This window comes from Pleuronectes platessa, chromosome 17, assembly GCF_947347685.1.
Source record: "Pleuronectes platessa chromosome 17, fPlePla1.1, whole genome shotgun sequence".
NCBI classification, from domain to species: Eukaryota; Metazoa; Chordata; class Actinopteri; order Pleuronectiformes; family Pleuronectidae; genus Pleuronectes; species Pleuronectes platessa.
In genome coordinates, this window is record NC_070642.1 from 2,767,690 (window position 1) to 2,794,697 (window position 27,008).

General features: G+C 43.1%; 3 protein-coding genes across 4 annotated transcripts in view; 2 read left to right on the top strand and 1 right to left on the bottom strand.

Annotated features, from left to right (window-relative positions):
- The window catches only part of slc16a10 (solute carrier family 16 member 10), a 37,748-nt gene extending 27,163 nt beyond the window's left edge, over nucleotides 1-10,585 (top strand). Inside the window, exons 4-6 of the mRNA XM_053445136.1 lie at nucleotides 6,017-6,160; nucleotides 6,643-6,871; nucleotides 7,813-10,585. Of these exons, the coding sequence (XP_053301111.1) occupies nucleotides 6,017-6,160; nucleotides 6,643-6,871; nucleotides 7,813-8,039 (600 nt within the window). The 3' untranslated portion in view covers nucleotides 8,040-10,585. The remainder of the gene's footprint in view (nucleotides 1-6,016; nucleotides 6,161-6,642; nucleotides 6,872-7,812) is intronic.
- A 718-nt stretch (nucleotides 10,586-11,303) lies between these two features.
- mfsd4b (major facilitator superfamily domain containing 4B) lies at nucleotides 11,304-20,941 on the top strand. 2 transcript variants are annotated; one of them, XM_053444604.1, is made up of 4 exons: nucleotides 11,304-12,180; nucleotides 14,812-14,980; nucleotides 15,970-16,086; nucleotides 16,594-20,941. In XM_053444604.1, exons 1-4 carry the CDS (start codon nucleotides 11,908-11,910, stop codon nucleotides 17,874-17,876), a joined length of 1,842 nt encoding a protein of 613 aa, XP_053300579.1. In that variant the 5' UTR covers nucleotides 11,304-11,907; the 3' UTR covers nucleotides 17,877-20,941. The 2 variants fall into 2 exon arrangements, with proteins under 2 accessions (XP_053300579.1, XP_053300580.1); XM_053444605.1 differs by having other exon boundaries at nucleotides 12,124-12,198.
- rev3l (REV3 like, DNA directed polymerase zeta catalytic subunit) overlaps nucleotides 18,368-27,008 on the bottom strand; it is a 69,545-nt gene continuing 60,904 nt past the window's right edge. Inside the window, exons 24-32 of the mRNA XM_053444602.1 lie at nucleotides 25,903-26,011; nucleotides 24,738-24,944; nucleotides 24,327-24,436; nucleotides 23,388-23,502; nucleotides 23,001-23,138; nucleotides 22,524-22,714; nucleotides 21,682-21,928; nucleotides 20,661-20,876; nucleotides 18,368-19,266 (exon numbers count right to left, since the gene is read on the bottom strand). Coding sequence (XP_053300577.1) covers nucleotides 19,126-19,266; nucleotides 20,661-20,876; nucleotides 21,682-21,928; nucleotides 22,524-22,714; nucleotides 23,001-23,138; nucleotides 23,388-23,502; nucleotides 24,327-24,436; nucleotides 24,738-24,944; nucleotides 25,903-26,011 — 1,474 coding nt within the window. The 3' untranslated portion in view covers nucleotides 18,368-19,125. The remainder of the gene's footprint in view (nucleotides 19,267-20,660; nucleotides 20,877-21,681; nucleotides 21,929-22,523; nucleotides 22,715-23,000; nucleotides 23,139-23,387; nucleotides 23,503-24,326; nucleotides 24,437-24,737; nucleotides 24,945-25,902; nucleotides 26,012-27,008) is intronic.

Consider the following 27,008-nt stretch of genomic DNA (forward strand, 5'->3'; position numbering starts at 1 on the left):
GGGGCAAAGCCTCTGTGCCAGCCCTGGACATAAACCTCTTTCCCCTAGACACCACCAACCTACTTATCTGCTCTTAAGGCCAGGCCCCAATCCCTGTGACACTGCATGGGAAGAAAGGGGAGGAAAAAACATGGGGCAAACAGCACATTGTTCAACCGCTCAGGAAGGGAGTCCTATCAGGCCCTCGAAAGCTCCATACTTGTCTTCTCCTTGTCAGGACAAGCAGTCCCTTATGGGGACTAAAGCCCTGTCCTAATGAGACAATACTTAATTTCTGAGATCCTGGTTAAGGTCATTGGTCAGGTATCAGTTGTGGTTAGGGTTAGGGCTATGGTTATGCATAATTGGTGATGATTAAGTTTAGGTATGAGGTTTTGAGTGAAAGTCAAACCAAAGTTGTGTGTGTGTGTGTGTGTGCATGTGTGTGTGCGCGTGTGCGTGCGTGCGCGTTCGTGCGCGTGCGCATTCCGGAAAAATGCTTAGTGCAGCCTTTCAGAGGAACATGGCCCCTCTTTGTGTGTGTGTTTGTTGTTCATCATAAAGCTGTTCATATCTGAAGCCTATAAAAGAGTAAAGTCCAATTTGCAACGCACACACTTTTCTCGGGTCTTGCTGATTTGAGATAAAAGGACTGTTGCTCTGTGAAATGGTTGATTAAAGGTGTGGCACTGCTGAGGGCAGAGTACTAAATGAACATAAATAGACTCTCTGCTGCATGCTTACTCTGCAAAAAAATGGACATACTGAAGAACAGCAAAGTTTGATCTTACCAGCCACTCAGATAAAACAGGTCCCCAGCTGATTCAGTGTGTCTGAATCATGAAGTATTCACATTAGTAGAACACAAAGGTATTTTTCTTTACAAAGCTGCCTTTGTTGGCAAAGAAAGTTTGATTCACTGAGTTTAATGACTAGCACTGCAGGGCTGTGGTGTGTGGACTGGAAGAGCTATACATGTTTAATGACCACTAAAACACCAAGAACTGCTACATGAGAATGAAACTCGTGCACTGTTAATGTTATTGATCACTGCTGTGTAAGTCAAGTCTGGTGATATTTTATATTTTTCTGTTGTCAAAAAAATCTAAAAGCTTAATTTGGCAAGTCCTTAGATTTTATGACATAGTTAACTCATAATTATGAGATACTGACTGCAGGGTCTGTCTGCGGGAGTGTGCGTTTGTGTGTGTGTGTGTGTTTGTGTGCTCGTCTCTGTCCCTCTTCACACAAACTGATAATCATATTATTTAGTTATTAATCGATGATGTCGGATAATGACTTTGAATCGTTCCGTCACTTCAACCCTGATATCCTGACGCGTAACGTCTCGTGTTGTGCGGTGCGGCAACTGCGTGCACACAGTGCCTTAAACCAGTGCCTTATAAACTCAAACAAACACAAAGTAAATGTCAGTGTTGTACGTGTCCTAATAACTGGTGATCAGCGCTGGTGTTTATTGTTAAGTATAAAGTGAGCGCAGGTCAGAGGGGAAGTGAGGCGGAAACAGATTTCCGACACATAAAGGACGACCGGACCTTTAACGAGCGTCTGTTCCGATCCTGGAGCAGCGCTGGTTATAATTATGCAGCAGCAGCACATCGCTTAGACAATGAACGGAGCAGAAAACATGAATCGATTATGTTAGGTCTCTGCCTCGATGCATAGTCGCTCACTTCTGCGTGACAGGCGGCTGTCCCCGCAGCCGCTCAACCACGGCTTCCCGGCTCTGTTGCGCCCCGCCCACAGTCAGTATCTCATTTCATAATTATGACTTAGTATCTCATAATTTTGAGATACTAAGTCATAATTATGAGATACGTAGTCATAATAATTAAACAATATTTCATAATAATGAGATGCTAAGTCATAATTATGAGATCCTATCTCATAATAATGAGATACTAAGTCATAATTATGAGATGCTAAGTCATAATATACATACATCACTCATCTTGAGACTATGACCGCGCTAAAAAAAAAATGACAATGTCTATGGCACAATCCCCTCTGCTAGGCATGTTGCATCACATGAGAGTGAGCTTGTGTTCCTGAAAAAATTATGACAGACACGTAGGCCCTCAAAAAGCAAACAACCAAATGACATCCTGTTCTAGTCTTAGGTGCTCTCTGATGCCGGTCTGACAACTAATCATGTGCTATCAGTCAATTCAACTATAATACTGTTATAAGTATTTGCAGACTTTTTAAATCAATGCCTGGTGTTTTATCCGTGTTGTCAGTGTATTGTAATGTTGGTGTAAGATAGGGTGCTGTAGAGTTTGGATACTGGAGACAGACTGGTAGTTAGTCAGGCTTGATCAGCTTGTGTCTTAATGCCAAAACTCCATGATAAACATCAGACTGGAGCTTGGGGGTTGCAAGCACTGCTCGATCTATAAGATCTGATTTCATTAAATATGAGGATGGGCAAAGGTGCACTTGGTTTTTCCTTCTTTTTATTTCTAACAACTCAACGCGTGACACAGCACCATCCTGCAAACTCGCAGGGAGCCTCGAATACATAACAGACATAACTGATGCAATGTGTGAATGTGCCAGGGAGTTCAGTAAGGGATGTCTTCTTGTGTGCATGGAGACCCAGTAGCATTTACTCAGCTGCTCACTATTACACAGGGGCCATGTTAAATAGATTACCACCCCATGTCTGCACAGTGATTAGCAGTGTTATGTCACAGCAGAGGAACACTGTGTCTTATCCAGGCTTCACCAGGCGGATCTTATCATGAAGGCAGTAGGTATGTGCTGTTTTGGCTGCTTGCATTTGCCTTGCTTGGTCATTGCTCATGATGATCCATTACTATCACAGTCTGCTGAAGCTCTTACACTATCAACACATGACACCACAGTGAACTCCTACGGATGAAAAACCATCCAACTGCTTCTCAAGATGAAAAACTAAGATAAAGCAAAGTCATACATTTTACATTTGTACAAAATTTGACAGTGCTGTTGTGAAGAAATAGTAAGGAATGTGTGAGAGTGTGATTAGTTCTGACGCCTCTCGGGGTCTGAACCTGCCATGCAGGATAAAATGACATTTGGCTTTCTCTCAGGTTTCTAAATGTTTACCCCTGTAATATGGATTTTTTGGGTAGTTTTACCCTTACTCTTGCAGAGGGTTACGGGCAGAGGATGTGGCACTTTGTAAGGCCCTTTAAGACAAAATGTGATATGGGAATATGGGCTATACAAATAAAATACAATCAATTGATTGATTTCAGGATTCACTAAGTTATGCCTGTCAATTTTATTCATATAGCAAATTTAAAACAACTCGATTGACCAAAGTGCTTTATAGGTGCAATGGTACAACAAAAGGACAGTAAAACGTAATACATCATAGTGCAAGTAATACAAATATAATAAAATTATGAATGTGAAATAAATATGAACCTTTCAGACCAAACTTCAGCTTGGAGAAGGCCAGTCATATCTTGGGCCTCTAACCTCTGCAGGGGTCAGCCTCGATTGAGATCAAGTGTATCATCCGTCTCTCTGCTGATGCTCATGCTGATACATGTATGCACATATACAGCGTCATACTGCTTCTTGGATGAGAGAATCCCCTCTGAGCAGGACACTTCTGAATACACAGCATTGTATTGTGCTTTTCAGGGGGTATAGGGGGTGGTGAGGGGGACCACAGAGGCTGGAGACAGATGGCTCCTTGAGCAGGACAGACACTATTTGCCTGGAGGTAGAAGTAGCAGTAGTCCACACAGCTGGCACCTCTTTCCCTGTGGCTCACAAACTCTGAGCCTCACAGATTGGTGCCGTGTGGGGGAAGGGACACAGATATAGTAATCTGTCAGGGAAATTAACATCTGGACTGCTTTTCTCACGGTCTAAGGTGGAAACTAGATTAAACACAGAGGACAAATGAAGACCATTGAAAGTCTGATATGAGTGTTGTAACTTGGTACTGTATATAGATGTTAGGTAGATGTTGTTTGCAGCCAATGTCTGTGCAGTAGGGAATATAAACACACTATTGGCAGCGCTCATCTCCTCCATCTTTATATACAGTCATCGATAACAACTGCAGTGTCCTGTGGACAGAGCAGGGGGAGGCACCACTCTGCCTGGAAATCTGGGAACTTCCTGGAATTGCTAAGTCGGCCTAAGCTCTGCCAAACACTTCAAAACCTCAGTTATGATTACACCGAGATAACCTTACAAAAAGTATGCAGAATACTTACCATACCATTCATGACAAGCGTTAAGCAAATATAAATCACTGTAGATAAATATTCTCCTCTTTTCAATTTTATCTAATCACTTTATCACTATATATGTAAAGTTTTTCTCCAAGTCTCTAGTGTAAAAGAGATGAAGATTGAGACTGAAAAGTTTAAAGCTTAAAGGGGACATATTATGAAAATTCCACTTTTTAGTGCTTCTACACGTTAATTTGGGTATCTGGCATGTCTGCCGTCCCAAAAACTCTGGAAAAAAACAACTCCCACGATTTGTTGTGGTTCCTCTATGTCAGAAACAATACACTAGAGCAGTGATTTTCAACCAGTGTGCCACGGCACACTAGTGTGCCGTGAGAGATCGTCAGGTGTGCCATGGGAAATTATCTAATATCTAGTGTTGCACCGAAGTATCGGCCGAACATCGGTAGCGGCAGATATTTGCCTCGTTTACCGACATCTGCACATCGGTAATAAACTTGACTTTCACCGTTATCATTGGTATTTGTGGTTAAACCGCTGGGCAGGTGCCGCGGCTGGGGGAGCAGTCGCCCTCCTCTCCACGACGCCGGAGACTCGGCGTGCGGCACGCCTCGACGTTTTTTTTTGGGGGGGGGAGGTCCTATTCCGCTGCGCCTCACGGCGTCAGTGGTGCGGGGGCTTTCTTTCTAATGGACCGTGGGGCGGTGTCCGTCGCCGGTGCGGAAGGCGGGCCGTTGGAGGGGACCGGGTACGGCGGTCGGCGGCAGCGACTCTGGACGCGTGTCGGGCCCTTCTCGCGGATCACCTCAGCTACGGCGCCCGCTAGGGGAATCCTCCGTTCGCGCGGGGGGCCCCTTCCGGCGGTGCGCCTCGGCTGGCGCCTAGCAGCTGACTTAGAACTTGTGTGGATCAGGGGAATCCGACTGTTTAATTAAAGCAAAGCATCGCGAAAGCCCACGGTGGGTGTTGACGCGATGTGACTTCTGCCCAGTGCTCTGAATGTCAAAGTGAAGAAATTCAATGAAGGGCGGTTAAACGGCGGGAGTAACTATTGGCACTCAAAACAGGTCAATCTGTTTTAGACAGGGTTAAAAGGTCCTGTTTTAAATTATCCTTGTGGTATTTTGACCAAAATATGTTACAGACATTTCAATAAGACCCCAAAGAACCATATCAAATGTGATAAAATGGGTATAATATGTCTCCGTTAAATAAAGTTTAGTTAAATCAAAGATTGTTTCATAAATCTGATTCAATTTGTGCTCATTAAAAGGTAAGAGTAAGAAAGGGCTGAAATAATTTAAAATAGTGCTTTTTAATACATTTAGAAATGATATTACTAACTATATGTATTATATGTACTGTGTTAGTCCATAGAGTGTCATTTTGGTTGGTGGTGTGCCCCAGGATTTTGTAAATGTAAAAAATGTGCCGCGGCTCAAAAAAGGTTGAAATTCACTGCACTAGAGTGCGTCGAATAGGATTACGACCTGAATTGACGTCACAGCCTCGCTACATGGCCTCAAGGGGCACTCAAAACAGGTCAATCTGAGGAGGGCTGTTTTAGACAGGGTAAAAAGGTGCTGTTTTAAATGATCCTTGTTGTATTTTGACCAAAATATGTTACAAACATTTCATTCAAAACCCAAGGAACCATATCAACTGTGGTAAAATGGGCATAATATGTGCCCTTTAAGTTTTGTCCTTCTATGCGGTTCATTTTGCTCTTTCCTCTTCCACATGTTCCAAATTAATTTGATCCTCTGGATTAGAGCCATGCGACAGCTGCGTTCATCTGTTGCCTTTGTTGTCCACAGATGAAGCACGTTGAGGAACGTTTTGGACAAGATGCCAGTAAAGAGGTTCTACTCATGTGCATTGGCATCACATCCTGTGTGGGCCGTCTCATCTTTGGCAGAGTGGCAGACTACGTCAATGGAGTAAACAAAGTGTACCTGCAGGTGAGCCCCTGGCTGTCACAAAGACATTCTTAATACTTATAATAACTAGCAATACTATTGCTGATATAATGTGTCTCCCTCAAACTATCCAATTTGCATGGTGTGCCATGTTCAACCATGGGTTTCCTAAAGCTAAATTTGAAAATATTCTACAATTAATGCAAATATCAAAAATCTTGATCGATTGATATGATATGATTCTGTTTCTATAAAAAAAATGGGGGATGGGAAGGTGGTGGCTGTGCATGTGTAGGAATGGTGTGTCATAGAATTGCTGCGTTTTCTTGTGTGAATGGTTGAATGAAAGTGTTACTGTAAGGAGCTGTGAGGGGCAAATAAGCGAAGCTCCTTATAAATACAGTCCATTTTCCATGGTCGTGAGATGCGAAAAAATAAGTCAAGAGGAAAATGTGTCTCTATATTGAAATGTTAAAAAAGATAAATAAGAAATGAAAAAGAAGCCCTTTCTCACCTCCTCTCAGGTAGCTTCCTTCTTCGTCATTGGCCTCATGTCCATGATGATCCCCCTGTGCCACATCTTTGGTGGGCTGATTGCCGTGTGTCTGCTGATGGGGTTGTTTGACGGCTGCTTCATCTGCATCATGGCTCCGATCGCGTTCGAGCTGGTTGGGGATAAAGACGTGTCACAGGCCATCGGCTTCCTGCTGGGTCTGATGTCCGTGCCCATGACTGTGGGCCCTCCCATTGCAGGTAATATAAACTGCTGCAATTCTCACCTCTTCTTGTTTCTTTAGTTTTTTCTTACTTAAGGACAGAGGACAGAGTTAAGGGCAGAGGATGTCACATCTTGTTAAGCCCCATGAGAAAAACTGTGATTTGCGGACATGGGGTACACGTCCAAGAATCTACGATCCTTTAACCAGAGTCAGCTCACTATACCCAAGAGCTTTGGGGACAGGCTGGGACAGAGGTCCCAGCCTTGTAGAAAACTGCCAAAAGAGATTCGCAAAGCCACATCCCTGTGGATATACAAAAAAACTACTCAACTGATTAAGAGTGGAAACCAACAGTCACTGTTAAAATACATTTTACCATAATTATTACAAAGCTCTTCAATAATTTAAGACCAAATTAATGATACCCTTATGAACCATTTAATACAGCATTTTTATTAGTGCAGCAAATTTTTCATTTTCTATATATAACTTATTTATTTTAAAATTACATTTTTTATTATCCTAAAAATGGAACTCAACACATGGCAAGACATGCACAGATATTCTAGAAAAAAAGAAAAAACCCAATCCGTTCTCCCGCCACATAAATTCACAGGTCCACAGCACCATCTAGTGTTCATTTTGGCACCTTGAATTTGCAGTGCGCGTGCTGGAAACAAACATTGTGATTAAGAATTGTGTTTAGTAAGAGTTGTTTGTTTGTGAAAAGGCCTGATCTTGAGACATATATGACTAAAGCTGCATTGTGCGTGTTCATAAGGCTCTCTAGATATAAGTACCAAAATCAGTAACATCAGCTTCATGTGTGGAGTGCAAAGACATCAAATGTGAAAAGGCGGCTGTTTTAGTGTTTCACAAAGAACTTTGTAAACACTGAAACCTCATCCGTGTTTTTCTTACCCCTGCTGGAATCATGGCAACATCCCTGTTTTCCTCTTTCCTCGTCTGCTGCAGGCTTCATCAGGGACCGACTGGGCAGCTACGACGTGGCTTTCTACCTGGCAGGCATCCCACCGATCTTCGGAGGAGCTGTGCTGTGTCTGATACCCTGGGTGGAGGCCAGGCGCAAGAGGATGGAGAAGAAAGTCCTGAGCAAGGAGCAAGACGTCACCCAAACGATGATAGAGCATGAGAAGGCTCGGGAGGATGAAAAAAGCAAAACTGGAGAGTCTATCCTCTAAGTGTCACTCTGAACAGACAGAGAGAGACATGCTATGTGTGTGTGTCTGGTGTGTGTGTGTGTGTGTGTGTGTGTGTGTGTGTGTGTGTGTGTGTGTGTGTGTGTGTGTGTGTGTGTGTGTGTGTGTGTGTGTGTGTGTGTGTGTGTGTGTGTGTGTGTGTGTGTGTGTGTATGTGTGTGTGGTTCCGTGTGTTGGTGTTCAGCCCACACTATAGAGACTGCCTTGAGTAGGAGAATGTCAGAAAAGGCCAAAGTGATGAAACATATCAGAAAGAGTAACATGTTGAAGTGCATGAATGTGATCCTGAAGAACTATGCATTTTAATTGGACTGAACTAATCTTAGAACAGGACAACTTCATGAACTTTATGAGCTTAAATGAAAATGGGAAGAAATTATGCATATTTCATATTTGTCACCGGGGAAAGAAGTCATGCTGTGGTATGTGTTAGTTTAAATGCAGTGTGAAAGCTATACAGTCTTGCCAAAGATGACAATCATGAGGGAAATAAGTCATTTTTTACACATTTGGATACACGCAAATAAAAAAATAAAAAGACTAGATTACACAGGAAATGAAACCAATTCTGGGTAGGAAAAAACTTGATTTTGCCTTAATCATCATCTTTGTTTTGCCGCATTTTAAAGGGAACAGTCCTGCTAAAGATCTCTACGGAAACACTTATCATTGTCTTCAGTGTAGACTTAGAGCAAGCCAAATGTCATATCCAGGGATGAGGTGTTCATAGTATTTTAAAGGGACAGAGAGAATGTCTTCATAGAAGAGAAGTTACAGACATAGTTGGGTCAGTGTTGTGAAGCTCTGGGCTCAAACGGCTGTAACGGTGCTCAGACACTTCAAGGGAAGCAGCTTGAAGCATAAAACATTAAACATACAACATTAAATGAGGAACATATTAACAGTGTGTTAAGGTCTATATAAACTGATTGTAGTAGTTTTTTTTATTTGTTATGTTTTCTCTGTTATTTGGCCCGAACTTTTTTACTTTTTACTTTATACTCTACTACAATCGCCTGAGGGTCCAGGTCATAAAACAAGCTTCACTCTGTTAACATCATGTGAGCTTTGATGAATGACCTCAAAACATCAACAAAGAACTGCAATTACTGGTGTATATGTAGTTCCTCTCTTCTTTATAAAAAGGCTATTACACATTTATGGTATTATTTCATTTGAGAGACTGAATCTCTTATGTATGTCCATGTCATTAACCTTCAACCCGAAAAGGTGTGTTTTAAATATGTGTGTGTTTTTTAGATTTTGTGGAGAAATAATGCTGTGAAGCATTCATTTCACTTATTGAAGACCAAATGTACTGAAATGCAAATGTCTGAAATTTGAGTGTTAATCCTGTTTGCTTGTTGTCATGCATCATCTTGATGCTCACAGATAGTGTCAGTGAACCATCCTATCATGTCACATATCTATGGAAAACTCCAGAGACCCTTTGGAGGACAATACACCATTACAGAGATGCTGTGGGTTGATGTGGCAGAACTGGGACACTCTACCTCAGATGTTGTGAAAGAGACGAGCTTCCCCATCCTGGACCGTCCTGTTCTTCCATCAGAGGCGCTGCTCCAGTGTTTGTTTTGGAGTGGTGTGACCGGAGAAACCCTAATAAAACACAACGTCCTGGAACATGATCTTGCTGCCTGAAGCTTTGCTCTTTAATGAGATGTCTTATTTTACATGTGAGAAACTTAGGCAGCGTTTCTCCTTTAAATCTATATTTTTATTATAAATCACATCAGTTGCCTCTCTTTTCAAGCCTGTTGTTTAAATGAAATGTATGACTGTTTAAGGCACACTCTGTGTTCAAAGTTTATTTTTAGATTGATTCAAATTTGTGATATTCACCAATGAGAGCCTCAAGTAATTTCTTGTTAGAGAAATTACTTAATCCGTACCTCTGAGTTTTGATTGTAACCTTCTTTGATTTATTACGCTCAGTGGCTCACTAAGTTGAGTCATGGCTTATATCTGCTTCTTGAAGGGATCTCTGCCATCCAAAGAAAAAGTCCAAAAAGATGTATTATCTGTGGTAAGAGTGTCTTCAAAGGGACTTTTTGGCAAACGGGACTCCTGGGCCATGTTTGCCTTTTTGGATGAGCTTATGTGCCTCAGTGTTTATTAGCATTTGATTGTTTGCTGTTATTATTTTTGGCTCGATCCCGTCCAATCCAGCCACTGGATTTGTCAAGAACATTTCTCTATGTGTATGCATGTTTTTATTGCTTCAAGTGCAGATAGTTTTCCTTCCTTAAAATTTGACTGTTCTTTTACTGTTCTTTGTTGCTCTATGTGTGCGTAATTTCTTTCTGCTCGCTTTCCTTAATGCTCCGTTTTGATATGTGTTGTTTGCTCTCTTTTTGCATGTGTGATTATTCATTTCTCTCGTCAGTGAAATAAATATATTTTATATCTACTGCAGGATGTGTGATGAGCTGCAGTATATGCAATTTCTGTAAACATAATCAGATTTCAACATTATCAAGACAGTAAAAAAATATATGTTTACACTTTTGGTGACTTTCTGTGTAATGTGTTCTCGTGTGTGTGCCTGGTACAGTATGAACATCAGTGAGCTTCAGCTCTGCAGTTATTGGACAGTTGATAGAATTCTAGTTGAATAGTTTATGAGACGTAAGTACAAGGCAAACAAGCTGAAAGAAAGAAGATGATGAATGAACTGCCACTTTCTGGTCTCCCATATTTGTGTCGTTAAGTGAGTACATTGTGAATTAGAGACTTTTGTGACCTGAATTTGTTCTTTTATTAAATCAATCAATCAAATTTTATTTGTATAGCCCATATTCACAAATCACAATTTGTCTTATAGGGCTTTAACAAGGTGTGACATCCTCTATCCATGTCCCTAGCCCTCAACAGGAGTAAGGAAAAACTACAAAATCAATATCTGAAAGACCCCTACAGAGGATGACCCTCAATATGTTTCATTCTACTCTTCATCGCATTTTATTCATCTGACAGATGCTTTTATCTAAAGCCACGTTTAAAGAATGCAGACCTCCTCCATATGAACAAGAACTAAACATCATTGTCAAGTGACTGCGGTGAAGTAGATTTAGATGGAGTCAGTGAACAGGGGTCTTTAGAATGACTTAATCTTCATATCAAGTCCTATTGTTATGTCCCACTAGAGGGCGCCACTTCCTCTGAATGCTTTACAATTTACACCACTTCCTGTATCCTTTAGTTTTGAATGCGTCAGTTGGATCATAGAGGAAGCGAAAACAGGAGGTCTCCCTCTGCTCTAACTTCAGGCCACCAAAGGGTTTGTTTTACACACAGTGTCACGTGACCTGTCATAATGTAGGCTGCTCTGTTTTTTCAGATTATTAGCATAGACTGTATATATAAAGATTATTAGTCAACTCATATTATTGAAACATTCTATATGACTGATACATTCTATATTACTGATTAATTAACACATCAGGAGACGACACAGATCAAACCATCAGACTCATGTGCAGCTGAACTCTGGTAGATCCTGAAAATCAGAGAGACGGGACTTCTCATTATATAGCCCACACCGAGTGAGAGTCACTGTGAATAGACGATCTCTGGCTCCAGCAGCCATACTGACAGTGGCTGTGCCTGTGACAGATGAAGGCTCAAGACCAAGGACTGTAAATAAAGACGCTGCTGCTGTCCACTGACTCACAGCCAACAGACATGACCGACTTCACCACGCTTCTACTGCAGGAGAGCGTCTGACGGGAGGAACCACACCGGCAGACACATCCCCCACAGCGGCTGTGTGTCGGTGTCCGCTCGGCCGCGAAGGTTCCAGCAGCAGCGGAGTAACACACCGACAGGTATGTCCTCCTCCGCGGGGGGAAAGAAGCACGTTCGGTTCGCCAGCATTGAGGAGGAGGAGGATGAAAACGAGCAGGAGGAGGACACCCTGTTCGACAAGAGGAAGGACGGCGGCTCCGGGCGAGGACTGAAGAGCGCGCTGAAGGCGGTCAAGAGGGCGACGAACCCGGGATGCGACGACCGGGTGCAGGTGGTCGGCGGAGGGAGGGGCGGGTCCGGAGCGTGCGGCCGCTGGATGCTCACCCTGCTTCTCTCCGCTTCCTTCCTGGGCCTGGTACAGTAATGAATGAAGGTTCTTCAAATGTGCAATACTTCCAGTTCATCATAGGGATCTAATAACAAGCTCAGTTTCCACATACCTGTTAATGTCCATTGTCACATAAGGAATTGATAGACAGGCATGTAAATATTCTCTTAATACATTCACAACATTTAGCGATTTAATGATAGAGGAAACCATTGTTTCAGTAAAATAACTTCACTAAAATGGCTGATCAAGTTTTTTTTCTAAATAAGGAGCCACCACATCCACAGAGGGGTCAAATATATGTAATATGTAAACATCCATGTCCAGTTCCTGATTCAGTGGGGTGCACCCACTGTTAATTCTATGAGCAAAGCCAGACATCATTAAATACATCTTGAAAATTGTTACTTCTTCAAGCTCATTAAAAACAACTTTGAAATTGGAACTGCTCAACAAATGGCCATGTTTGTATAATATACTTCGTATTGTTAGTAAGTTTAGACGACTGACAGGACAGGGGCCAGTCAGATCCCAGCAGGGCTGAGCTATCATGGGATATTTATTTGATTAGTATTACCAGTTGATTTGAACCGTGTACAGATGCGTTCTTTGTGACTCATATATCATGTTACAAAGGTATAGTAATAAAATAAATCTCTAATCATTAACTGCTCAGGGTTAGTACGGACCAACTGTCAGGTTATCAGTTCCTGAGCAGTGAGTGAGACATGACATTCAAATGTGTTCAACCCTCTGGGTCATGCAGGCCTGGTTCACTTGTTAACTGAACATGGGAGTGAGGCAGCAGCTCCCACTGAAGGTTCACTGCAGCACACTGGTTGTTCAACAACTAAAATCCACACAAGCACCTTTTTCAGCACAAGAGGGCACAGAGAGTTGACATGATATCTGGTAGATATATGCATATAATATGAATATTAGCATCAGTTTATCTTCTAAGTTTCATTTAGCATGTTCCCATGGTTACTACTGTCACATATTGGTTGACACAGTGAAAGGTAGGGTAGTTTATACATGTGCTCATTAACAAGAAGGAGGGCTGCGTAACAACCTCTCAGATACAGTGCTGTGAAAAAGTATTCGCCCCCTTCCTGGTTTCTTATGTTTTTGCATATTTGTCGCACTTTAATGTTTCAGATCATTAAACAAATTTTTATATAAGACAAAGATAACCCGAATAAATATAAAATGCAGTTTTTAAATGATGATTTAATTTATTAAGGGGAAAAAGCTATCCCAACCTACGTGGCCCAATGTGAAATAGTAATTGCCCCCTAAACCTAATAACTGGTTGTGCCACCCTTGGCGGCAACAACTGCAATCAAGCATTTGCGATAACTGGCAATGAGTCTTTCACTTCGCTGTGGAGGAATTTTGGCCCACTCTTCTTCGCAGGATTGTTTTAATTCAGCCACATTAGATGGTTTTCGAGCATGAACGGCTTGTTTGAGGTCATGCCACAGCATCTCAATCGGATTTAAGTCCAGACTTTGACTAGGCCACTCCAAAACCTTCATTTTGTTTTTTTAGCCATTCAGAGGATGACATGCTGGTGTGTTTCGGATCATTGTCCTGCTCCATAACCCAAGTGCGCTTGAGCTTGAGGTCACGAACTGATGGCCGGACATTCTCCTTCAGGATTTTCTGGTAGAGAGCAGAATTCATGGTTCCATCAATTATGGCAAGTCGTCCAGATCCTGAAGCTGCAAGCAGCCCCAGACCATCACACTACCACCACCATGTTTGACTGTTGGTATGATGTTGTTTTTATGAAATGCTGTGTTGGTCAGCAGAGGCTTTTGCCTTGGAACTCTCCCATGGATGCCATTTTTGCCCAGTCTCTTTCTTATTGTTGAATCACAAACACTGACCATAACTGAGGCAAGTGAGGCCTGCAGTTCCTTTGATGTTGTTCTGGGGTCTTTTATGACCTCCTGGATGAGTCGTCGATGTGCTATTGGAGTAATTTTGGTAGGCCTGCCACTCCTGGGAAGGTTCACCACTGTTTCAAGTCTTCTCCATATATGGATAATGGCTCTCACCGTGGTTCACTGAAGTCCCAAAGCCTTAGAAATGGCTTTGTAACCCTTTCCAGCCTGATACATTTCAATTACTTTGCGTCTCATCATTTTTTGAATTTCTTTATGATGTGTTGCTTTTTTAGATCTTTTAGCCTACTTCACTTAGTCATACAGGTTCTATTTAAGTGATTTCTTTATTCAACAGGTCTGGCAGTAATCAGGCCTGGGTGTGGCTAGTGAAATTTAATTCAGCTTTCCAAATTTTTTTGTTAATCACAATTCATTCATGATTTATCATGGGGGGGCAATTACTTTTTCACATAGGGCCAGGTAGGTTTGGATAGCTTTTTTCCCTTAATAAATGAAATCATTATTTAAAAACTGCATTTTATATTTACTCAGGTTAACTTTGTCTAATATAAAAATTTGTTTAATGGTCTGAAATATTTAAGAGTGACAAATATGCAAAAACATAACAAACCAGGAAGGGGGTAATTACTTTTTCACAGCACTGTACATGATATTTCAGCTGGTAGATTGAGAACCAGTCACATGACCTTCCCTGACAGATTCGACCTTGTTCTAAACCTTCACAACCAATTTTCTTGTTTTCTAGGGGATGAGTATCTCAGTTCTTGGCCCCACGTTTGAAGACCTGGCTGTGAATGTGAAGAAGAACATCAGCAACCTGTCCTACATCTTCGTCGGTCGCTCTGCAGGATACATAGGAGGATCCCTCGTAGGGGGCCTTCTCTTCGATTGCATGAGCCCCCACCTGCTGCTTGGTAACCCCTCCTTCAAATGTGTTTATTCTATGTGGTTTTGTAGACATTATGCTGTAACTGCAAATTGCTGCTGGTGAAAGAAGCGTTGATAGTCTGAGCCGCACACCCAGAGCCACTCAAAGGCAACCTGCTAACCACAGCTGCCTGTCGGAGGAGTGTAAAACTCTACAGTTGCATGACTTCATAGCTGTATTCAGACGTGACCGCCGAAGGAACTCTGGAGTCCAGAGGTCTCCTCTCTCAAATGCACACCACAGCGGGAAGTTTTCGCGGTGAATCCTTTGGAGGACCTTTTTGCTGTGTTCTCACATATCGACTCCTGTGGAGTTACTTGGAGGTCAGGTAGAGAAAGTCTGCAGAAACTCTGGAGGCTCTCACTCGGACTCGGAGGATCTCCAGGAGTTCAATACATGTCTGAAAGAAGCTCATGTGATTTTCAGGCAGTAGGATGAGGCATTGATTTAATTCAATTCAATTGTATTTCTATAGAGCCAAATCACAACAAGCATCATCACAGGCTTCTTAACATAGTACGGTTAAGACTTATAGAAAATTATAGAGAAACTAAACAGTTCCCTCAGTAAGCAGCATCATCCTTTGTTTTCACTGACTGCTTCTACATGGACACCAATATTCCCTCTTTTGACTTTATTCAGAACAAGAATATTCCGTTCATATTCCCGTCTACATGTTATAGAGCATAACCAGATTATGCCATTCTGTCCAACATTATTCTGCCAGTTTTAAAACTGAAACCTGAAAGAGTGCACTATGCTACCGTTTATCATTTTAGATGTTTTCTTTCTAATTTTGCAAAAAGTACAACTTTACTTTGTCTTCATCCAGGCAATGAGTCATCAAGCAGTAAACTTAATCACTGTGGCACGTGTCTGAAGTCCTCACATCCAGATGGCTGATAGATGTTGGACACGTCACACTTCTTCTGACTGTTTGGACTTCAGCTGAAATGAAATGATCTGTCTTTCCAGGTTTATCGATGCTGGTCACATCCTTTGGAATGTGTGCTATCCCGTTCTGTACCCAGGCCTTGCTCCTCACCCTGCTCATGTCCAGCATTGGGATGTCTATGGGCGTTCTGGACACAGGTAAGACAACACTTAGATTTATGGATTGACAATATATTCTTTGATGGATAGAAGGTAAGATAGATAGAGAGAGTGATGGATAGATAGACACTTTATTGGCCCCAGGGGAAAAACAGGTTGTGTAAGTGATTGTATAAGTTTACTGTTTGTCACACTGTGGGAAGGGTGTAAAATATGAAATTAAGACACGTCACGTTGTAAAAGCCCGGTGAATCATATCAACAGAGACACGTTCATGTTATCCATCTGTGCTGTGATTTGGAAACGCAGCAAAACAAGTACAAAACCACTCGAGAATGGGAGAGAGTGGACCTGATTTTGGCACAGTGCTTGTGTGAGGCCAAATCCATTGTGTGTCGTTCTTTATACCCTGCTGATTGGTCTCTGGGTCACACCCTGATTTCACTAACAAAGGACTTCGCACAACAATAGTAAACAGCAGCAGCAAGAAGGTAGATCTTCTGGTGGATGTTGTATAATCAGTGGTTCTGTCTGTCTGTCTGTCAGGTGGGAACGTGCTCATCCTGCAGACCTGGGGTGAGCAGGGAGGCCCTCACATGCAGGCTCTTCACTTCAGCTTTGCTGCTGGGGCCTTTGTGTCTCCAATCATAGCAAAGATGCTGTTTGGGCCAGATGGAAACAGCAGCATGGGACCCACACCAACCAATTCAACACCTCCTGCCGCCACAGAACAAATCCCTACAGTCTCTGATGCTCACACATTCATCAGCTTCATCAACAGCAGGAGCAGCACCCTCAAGTCTATGTGGTCCTACATTGTGATCGGCTCTTTTGTCGGTCTCATCTCGTTCCTCTTCTTCTTCCTCTACACCCGCAGCAGCATGTCCCGTGACAAAGCTCGCACGTCGTCAGGAAAGCCCCTGGTGGCCAAGCACCACACCGCTCTTGTGGTCCTGCTCTTCTTCTTTTTCTTTGGCTACGTAGGTGCTGAGGTGGCATACGGGACCTTCATCTTCAACTTCGCCAAGGACTACGCACACATGCAACAGTCACAAGCAGCCGGTTTGAATTCGTTGTTCTGGGCAACGTTTGCTGCCGGTCGAGGGCTTGCCATCTTCTTTGCGGCGTGTGCGTACCCGGGGACCCTGATCCTGTTCAGCCTGGTGGGCTCCACCATCTCCTCGCTGCTCCTCTGCCTCTTCAGCACGGAGAAAGTAGTCTTGTGGGTTTGCACTGGTCTCTATGGAGCCTCCATGTCCACGATCTTCCCCAGTGGCATCTCCTGGATGGAGCAGTACACCACAGTGACGGGCAACACAGCAGCAGTGTTTGTGGTGGGCTCAGCACTGGGTGAGATGGTGCTGCCCGCTCTTGTAGGCTTCCTGGGAAAGTTCTACCATTACCCCTTACTGATGTACCTGTCACTCATCACTGCCACCTTCACCTCCATCCTCTTCCCTGTCATGTACAAGCTGGCCTCTGCCCCAAATGGCCAGAGCAGGAAACCCCGCACCACGGGTCGAACCGAAGCTGACGACAGCGAATTCCGTCAGGCGCTGCTGGATTCAGAAGCCAATGATGAAGAAGAGGAGGAGGAGGAGCCAGACATGGAGGCGGATCAGTGGAATGATGCAGACTTTGAGGTGATTGAGATGGACGACACAGCGAGTCTCCTGAGTTCACCCAGCAAGGCTTTGTCTCCCCCCGATGTCAGCGGTGGGATGGAGCCTATGTCCGCAGGAGCAGCCTCCTCCTCAGACTCCATCTTGCTGGTAGGAGACTCCCCCAGACGCAAGCTGCTGCTCTCAGACAGAGAGAAGAGAGACTGAACTGAAAACACTTCAATATACTTCTGATCGTTCACAGAACATCGGCAGCTTCAAGTCTTAAAACGGCTGGATGAAGGTTCTGAAGTCTGTGACACTACGAGTTTTTTTAATTGTGAAGGACTTTGCGTCGACCTGCTCCTTCCACAATGAGGTCAAAGGTCAGGGTCAGCTATTGAACAGAAGCCATAGGGCTGGTAGGAATTCAGTGCCTTGCTCAAGGACGGATGAGCAGAGTGAATGAGTTTAGCCATGGACACGTATCCTCTTCATCCTCATGCTGCCAAAAACTGATGTCTTAAAACTGGAATTTGATTTTGCACTTCTGCATTGAATGTGTGACGGTGATGGTTGTTTACGTGTTGTATGCACTTCTGTAATTGGCAGTTTTTGTTATGTCCTGTTAAGTGTCCGGTGGCGGGTGGTTCTTTAACCATGTGTTGTTACTGTGACTCATGAAGTTTTTTAATGAACTAAATCATTGAAAGAAAACGTTCAGATACATTGACTTTTTATTATATCAATCTCAAACCTCCACCTACAGCAATGTCCATTAAAAACACAGAAACGACTCCTTCATAATCACTATTTACAATTTATACAAATAGACAGATCCTGTGTATGGCTGTATGTAGAACTGAACATCAGGACTTTACAGAGTTTGATGACAGCTTTTTTTCTGCACAGAAAATTGGTAATGTACACAAAACCATATGCACAGGGAAATAATACTCTTCATGACATACATTATCAAAATACAGTATTGCAACAGTCCCAGATTTAAAAAAAACTGAAATAGTATCAGTTTCCACTCTGAAGAGAGTTTGACGAGTCAAATCTGTCAAAATGGACATCAGTACAATCGAGGTGAAATGAATGAAAAACAGAACGCATAAAGACAGTTTGATTGCCTTCATGGCCAGAGCAAGAGTTTCTCTGGTGCTAGTGAACAGCGGGGTCACAGATGGAGATGTACAGGAAGTATTTACATGCCTGCAGTCGTCATATAGAAATGCAGAGTGTTGTCTTGAGATTTGTAGCCCTCCCACACTCAGGAGGCTCAAACCAGACAGACTGCAAATGCAGAAAAACTGTTGAATAGCAAGTAGCAGTTACAGGACGATGAAAACCCATCAGGGTTTAATCAAAGCACCATTTTAACTATACAACTGAATTGACAATCCAACACTGAGATGGGGTGGGGGCAACAGTTAGCACCAAATCAGCAAAGAGCATTGTGTTCAGGAGCCAATCAGAACTGCTCCAGCAGCTGTCGGAGGTAGGGGGCCTTGGAGAGCTGTCTGTTGACCCGGGCCAGCTTGTAAAGGACAGGACAGTCCAGGGACACACAGGGAACCTGCCGCTCTGCACAGCCGCTGCAGTTCCTGCACACCTGCAGAAAAACACACATATATACACACTCGATGAGGGAGGTCGGACTCCAGAGGCTATGATGAAGTTTACACTTTATATATTCACATAGATCTGAAAGGTGTTTGAATCCACAGTTATACTGGTGTTTCCTCCAAACCACTGTCCAAACAACCCTCTGAGATAAGGTCAGAGATCAGTAAGAACAAAGACTTAAAAACACTTGCTGTAAAAAGACAAGATGAACTGTTAGAAAAGAAGGGAGTATCCCACTCTGAGGCTACATCCACACCGCTACGACTTAGTTTTAGAACGCATCACTGCTGCTAAGTTTACGCCTGATATTTAAACAATCCTGGAGTTTTTGAGTGCCTCAAATAGAAAAGTCTGGAAACATTGTTGGCCCAACTTTAGTTTGAAAACTCTGGGGCTGCTACATGAGGCATTCGGAAACGATGACGCAACTACCCACATTCGCTCCCTGATTGGTTCAAGGAAAACTGGTTAATGGACCAACCTTGTAAAAACTTAACTTTCAGTTACAGTCCCACCTAATGATCAAATCCTGTCCTCTCCCCCACCGTGTTCTGACAGAAATGCTGTATGTAAAACACAGACTCTAATGACTTACACAAGAATGATAGACTTCCTTCGCTTCATCTCAAATCTCTACATTACAGTTAAGGCCAAGGACATGAGGGTGGAGCTGCAGGGTTCTGTGTCTGATTGACTTCTAGTCATATCGAACCCTGTTGTTTAAAGTCCAGTAAGCAGCAGAGCTTGAAGGACACTTGCTACTCTTAGTTTTTAAGTGCCGGCTGTGGCTCAAGGGGGTAGACCAGTCATCCTCGAACCGGAAGGTCCGCTTCTGCATGCCGAAGTGTCCTTGGGCAAGATGACTGAAGACTGAACCCCAAAAGTGTCCCACAATAGTGCGACATAAATATGCCCTTTCTGAATGGTTGAAACTGTACTGTAAAGCACTTTGAGTGGTCATCAAACCTTGAAAAGCGCTTTATAAATACAGACCGTTTATGTGTGTGTTTCATTTATTATTCCTTTGTTTGGATGTTTGTGATTCACTGTGCAGATGTGTGTGTTTATACATCTCCAGAGTTCAGTGCATGTCTGAAAACAGCTTAACTTAGCAGCCAATCACAGTCTACTATGCAACGTGCACAAGGGTGATGCGAAAACCTTCAATGAACATGAACATTTTCCGCAGTTAAATTATTGTAAATAAAAGTATTCTCTATTTTTCAATATGGGAGAAGTAGATAAAACAACTTTAAATAATAATTTCCCATATAATCTAAGTATTAATCATTGAAAGGATCCATATTGCTATATCTTGAAACAACTACAAGCAGTGGATCTTGAGCAAGAGGATCGGTCCCCTCAGGTCCAGCCTCTCACCTTCAGCAGCTGGTCCTGCTGACTCTCCCACTGCCTGATGTCCTGGTAGAGTGTGACAGCAACTCTCTGGGGTTCAGCACGACACCGCGAGCACACGCCCAGCTGGGTCAGCTCGTCACACACGGGGCAATGGAGCGTGGTGAAGTACTGAGAAATGGTTCCCTTTCTCCCCGCTTCCTCTCCTCCGGCACCTGCAGAGCAGGAGGCTTTCTGGATCTGGAGAGAGATGAAGGACACATGTTACAAAAAAACCTGAATATCATTAAAAAACTGATGCTTTATTTAGTTTTCTCTCATTGTTATTTTTCGGAGGGATTTCTGTGCTCACGGTCAGGTCAGTGTATGTGTTCACACTAAACATCAGTCTGTGTCTCCATGTAATCAAATCTACAATGTCATACAATTAATCCAAGTAATAATGTGGACTACGAGGGTATGAAATAAAGCTGTCTGTACACAAATTACAGACAATTTCATATTTTGAAGGTTGGGTGTTCTCTTTTTATTAATCCCTTTAAACATCTGCAGAGTCATAAGATGCCAAGTTGAGGTTTGGCTTGTGGTCACATTCATTGCTCTGATGAACTCTCCATCAGCTTGACCAGCAGGTGGCGTGTGTGCTCTATCAGAGCACATATTCACTAAAGTATAGACACAGACTGAGGCAACAGCACAGCAGTTTGATGAGATTCATTCGATCCTCAGCAGGAAGCAGGAGAGACATTTTCTCCGCAGCCTTTGTTCTCTCTCCACTAAGACAAATGCTTGAGACAGGAATGGAAACATATCTTCACTTTAGCAGAAAGCTGACAAGTCACTACCTCATTAATCAAGAATTAATTAAACTCAAGCTCATTCAGATCTGTGAGTTTTTACTAGAATTCCTCTGCTTCCTTCTTTTGTTAAGAAGGTTTTCATGTTGTTAGATAATAGAATTATCATGTGAGCTGCCTCGAAGTGGTAACTGTAACATAAGAATCCCAGTGGGTGCTCATCTCCTGGAACGAGCTGGTCCTCTCACCCTGGGCAGCTCCTGGTACCAGCTGAACACGTCCACTCCGATCAGCTGGAACATGCGGGCCAGCGGCGGCAGGATCTGCTTGGTGATGTAGTAGGTGGCGTTGAGGCGGAGGCTGGGGTCCTGCAGAACGTCCATCGGCCGCCGCACCAGCTGGATGAGGGGCAAGCCGGGCATCCCGTACACCACCACGTAGGGCACCCGCTCCCCCACACGGGGCTCCAGTCGACGATCATGCACCATCATACGCCTGAGATCAATCAAAACAGAAGACTTGACAAAACTGATTAACTCATAAAAAAAAAAAACTGTTCATAAGTGCTGAGCTTTAAATCTCCCATCTGACTGTAAGTTACTCTAATAATTTATATTGTACAATATTGCAGCAACATAAGAGCTGTTTCCCTCTCACCCATGCCTCTGAAATCTGTTTTTTTCCCCCCATCCATTAAGAGCTGGGTTGCCTAGCAACAGACTCAGGTACTGTACACGCAGGCTAGTGCAGTTAGACTACGAGCACTGTGGGGAGGGAATAATTGGATTCACACTGAGTACTGTAACAGTAGTTAACACACTCTTCTCCACTCTCCTGCATATGACCACACACGGGTGCGCGCACAGACACACACATATTCGTCCAAGTAAAACTAAGGACTTAAGTCATTCATTATCTTCTAATGCTGCACTGTATGAATGTGTGTGTGAATGGGTGATTTTTGTTTCGCTGTGGTGGGAAGTTTGTCTGCCTGTAACGCACACGCACACACACACACACACACACACACACACACACACACACACACACACACACACACACACACACACACACACACACACACACACACCTGGTGAGCTCCAGTGCAGGGACGCAGGAGCCGGGCCGGTACGAGGCACTGCCTCTGTACTCCTTGGCGAAGGTCAGGTCCTGCATGCTGGCCCGACCGTCCAGGACCTTCATACACTGACGCTGCACAAACTGTTTCACCTGGCTGATGTCCCGCGTCTCAAACAGCAGCTTAATGGAACGCTCCAGAATCTGAGGAGGACATGAAGCAATCAACACAACACATGAGACATGAGGAGAGAAAGAAGACGGTAGACAGAGATGAAACTAAATAAATAGGGCTAATTTCATATTTAAATAGAATTATGCGGAGTGACTGTGTGACTCAGACTGAATGGCATTAACACTGGTACATTTCCGTCTAGACACAATACTAGCGGCATTTTCCCTGATTGACAAGCGTGAGTAGACGAGAGCAGGAAGAAAGCTGGCATGGTTGTGATTGGTGTAGAGCACAGAGAAATCATTTGCTTGTTACCTTGGAAACAGCGGGGCAGCCGTCGCGGCGCACTGTCTCGATTCCTTTGGCGTCAAACACGGGTTCCTTTTGGTCGAGGCTTTCATACATGTATCCCACGTAGCGCTTCTTTGTCTGCAGCACACATGGGAGGTACACCTGGGACAGACACACAGAATTAAATTGTACCTCTTACCGACCGATGATGTCCTGCTGCTGCAATTGCACAGATAATTTGTCTGTGTGTGTGTGTGTGGGTGTGTGTGTGTGTGTGTGTGTGTGTGTGTGTGTGTGTGTGTGTGTGTGTGTGTGTGTGTGTGTGTGTGTGTGTGTGTGTGTGTGTGTGTGTGTGTGTGTGTGTGTGTGTGTGTGTGTGTGTGTGTAGTGGGTCCTGTTGTGAAGTTTTACCTTTTCAAACTTGAGCTTGACAGGTTTGGGATTGGTTGCAGTCACTGCCTCAGCGATCTCGTTGCCAATTTTAAACGCCTGCTCTTTGGTGGCTCCCTTCAGCAAAACAAACATGCTGCAAAGAACAGAGAGCAGCTCGTTAATTGCTGTCACCATGAATTCAGCCCGTCGCCACAGAGCTGAGACTTAATCTGACTTCTCTCTTGTGTCTTAATGTACCATGTTGTATGTGCAGACCAGGATTTCTGCTGGTGACAATCTTGTTTCTCCATACAAAGAGCAGCAAGCATTTTATAGTATGACATTCAGGGTAACAATTTAAACTTGATTAGCTGTGACTCTCCATCAAATGGACATATGCATCTAGAGTGGTTAGAGAAACATATAGCACATGCGTTTGTGGGCAGGATTCCTCCCTAATTGCTGCCAAAATGCAGATGACTTGCACTCAATACTGTGCCTGAAGGCATGCTGTGAAGAAAATACTGAAAATATTAAGTTTGACATTAAGTGTCTCAAGTAGACAGATTCCTGTGACACACTTGATAAATGTGGGCACAGATCTCTTTCTGTTTTCCTGACGATCTAATTTAGTTTAATTACTGATGTACAAACAGAGACAAAAAGTTTATTCCCGCAGTTTAAGACATCACAGCAAGAATAAAAAACAAAGCTTTGTGAATGTGGTATCTGTAGGCATTGTGATACAGAGAATTGATTCAGACCTTTGAACTACTTGTTAAAACGATACAGACGTTGATGACAGCAAACACTGTAGTGTCTGATAACTGAGAATGTTGGAGCTGCATGAATACACAGTTCAGGTGCCATCAGTGAAAATAGTGACACATGAACAGACCTGCTCACTGCGTCAAAACACAGTGAGAGACAGTGGAGTGTCACTGAATCAGGATTGGAGGAAGTATTAATGCTGCCTACCTGTCTGTGTCCCCATACACAACACGCGCTCCCCATTTCTTTGTGTCATTGACCAGTTTGATGGCTCTCTCCAGGGTTTCTCTGGCTTTGTGGACAATGCTGTCTCCAACCTGGAAATGACAGATGACAAGAACCCGATGAACAAATCTTGTTGGAAAAGATTTGGGAATCACTGGTTCAACTATTGCCCCGATTATTTGTCTCTGCTTATTTACACTAATATAAGCAGAACGGGCTTTGGACAGAAAGCTGGAATTTGAAAAAATAACCAAAAGAAATCTGCTGCCCTCTTCCTTGTTTATTCTTTTGAATGCAAGCTTTGTTAGACCTTGGCATCATTTAAATATTATGAATCTGCAGGCTCATCATTCTCTCCTTCCCCCTCACTCTCGCGGAGCAATCGTTGCTTACCTCAACACTGGGCATGCGGCCAGAGTAGCTGGCTGCAGTGTATCCGAAGGTGACGTTGGCAATGAGCTTGAGTCCAAGCTGTCGGGCACCCAGCAGCTTCATGAGGGCTCTATCCTGCTTGTAGCTTTTCATTGACTGCTTCACCATGATTCTTGTGTTGAGGATTTCCTCCAGCATGCTGGGAAGGACTCCTTTACGCACTGAGGACTGAACAGGAAAATTAAGCATATGAGAATGTGTGCAAGTGGAGGCACCTTCCAAGTCAGTGTGAATAAGTGTGTACGGCAGCATTAATCCAGCAGTGGAACAGGCTCCCAATCGGATCTATATGTCCCCTGACTTATATATCTATATATCAACGGTCATGATCCAGACAGTCAATCTTCCATCTTATCTCAGGTAACAAAGCCCATCTATTTTGAAAATAAATATTTTTGGAATGATTGACGACAATAAACTGATTCAAAAATATAGTTCTGACATAAATCTCATAAATCGCTGTGACTGACCATTACAAGACTTCACAACCTTATGCTTTATGAAAATAAAACTGTAACCAACTGTTACTTTTGTCACATTTGTCAGATCATTTTCATGACACTCACTGTTAAGTCATAGACAAACAAATCTAATTCATTATTATAACACCAGTGTGAAGGTGCTGGAACACAGTTACACAATGGTACCTGGTCCCTCTGTCTTCTCTCCTCCCCCTTTCTCCACTTTCAGGGTGTTAGCAAATGAGTTAGTACAGGGAGACGGCAAAACCCGGTTAGCCTGCTTTAGCATCATCTGGCTGGATTCTGCCAAAATCCAGCTGTAGAGAAAAGTCGAATTGAATCTGGAGTCATTCTGTGTCTTAGTATAACTTCATAATACTAGTTCACTGTGCTGTGGTATGTATGTGCGTGTGTGTGTTAGGTAATGTGCTGTGGGACGGGAGCCAGTTTGGAATGTTGAGCAATAAGCAAATCAAATAAAAGATTGAATGGAGGGATGCAGAGCATGAAGTGGGCTTTGTGTTGACGTGCTCAGCATTCACAGCAGCTTAATAAATCTGCATCGCTGGAGGACTCAGAGACATGATTCATAATGGGGCCATGGGGTTTTCAGGACAACATTAAGACCTTGGTGGAAGCTGAGGAGAGGTCAGAAGGGACTGTACCTTGACGAAGGCGATGCCATTGGGTGACACAGTAATGTCGTTGCGGAGCTGGTAGAGATGCTCAGGAGGAACTCTCAGAGAGGCGCAGCCAAACTTAAACTCATCAGGCCTGAGAAAGACATACGTGCATGAATATCATGAAGAAAATACATTTGAATGCTTTAACAGAACTTAGTAGTGGCTGCTGGCAAGCACCGCAGCATCTCCAGCTAATCACCACTAAATCACCCAAACATGAATAGCATCGGCCACACTGAGGCACAAAGCTACAGCAGTGACAGCAGGTTTGTCCATTAACATCCATTGATCCATTAACATCACCTATGGATTAGGTCAAATCTGAAAAAATATTCAAGATGAAATTACAATCAGGCTAAAATTGTAATGATAAAGACACTTACAATATCATTTATAGAGGTACTTTTAACTTCAATAGTAAAGTTAATGTTATGACTGCATTATCATGAAGAACATCAGTGCTGTTGACATTGATGTGGACATTTCTTACCTATAACTATAAATAAATCGGCATTATATGGTTCAAATAAATGGCTCAAAAACCTTCAACCATTAAATTAATCCTGGTCTTTCAAGGAAAATGCTGAAAAATTCATATCAGAAATTTAAAATATAAAAAAAATTATGTTTATGCATGTAAATATTAATGTGTGTCTGTGAAACTGCGCTCAGTTTCAAAGAAGCCAGCTTCAGGTCTGAGTGTGCAATCTTTGGTCATTATTGGGGCTGGAGCAGACGGCTTGGGACCAGAGGGTGCAAAAGTACTCCCATTCTTTACTTAAGTAGAAGTACTAATACAAAGACTGATGATGACCGATTCAACATCTTTACTCAAGTAAAAGTAAGAAAGTACAGGCACTGAATTGTACTTGAGTGCAAAAATAAAAATGATACACAATACCCTTTATGATAACTCGGCAAACGAATAAGGTCTTAGGAACACAAAATAGGATAGTTTTCCTCTTTTCTCAACAACCTGCACAGTGCTGGTACAGAGAGAGAGAAAAAAAATCACTGGACACAGTCTAGTTCTGCTGTAACCCAAATTCCCACCTCTGCTTGGGACCCGCATGGTCCTCTAACGCACT

What these genes read in the sequence shown, in the direction of transcription:
- mfsd4b (XM_053444604.1), top strand. Translation starts at nt 11,908, where the DNA reads ATGTCCTCCTCCGCGGGGGGAAAGAAGCACGTTCGGTTCGCCAGCATT. An exon ending in CCGCTTCCTTCCTGGGCCTG is followed by an intron (nt 12,181 to 14,811) that starts GTACAGTAATGA and finishes CTTGTTTTCTAG; the next exon opens with GGGATGAGTATCTCAGTTCT. An exon ending in GAGCCCCCACCTGCTGCTTG is followed by an intron (nt 14,981 to 15,969) that starts GTAACCCCTCCT and finishes CTGTCTTTCCAG; the next exon opens with GTTTATCGATGCTGGTCACA.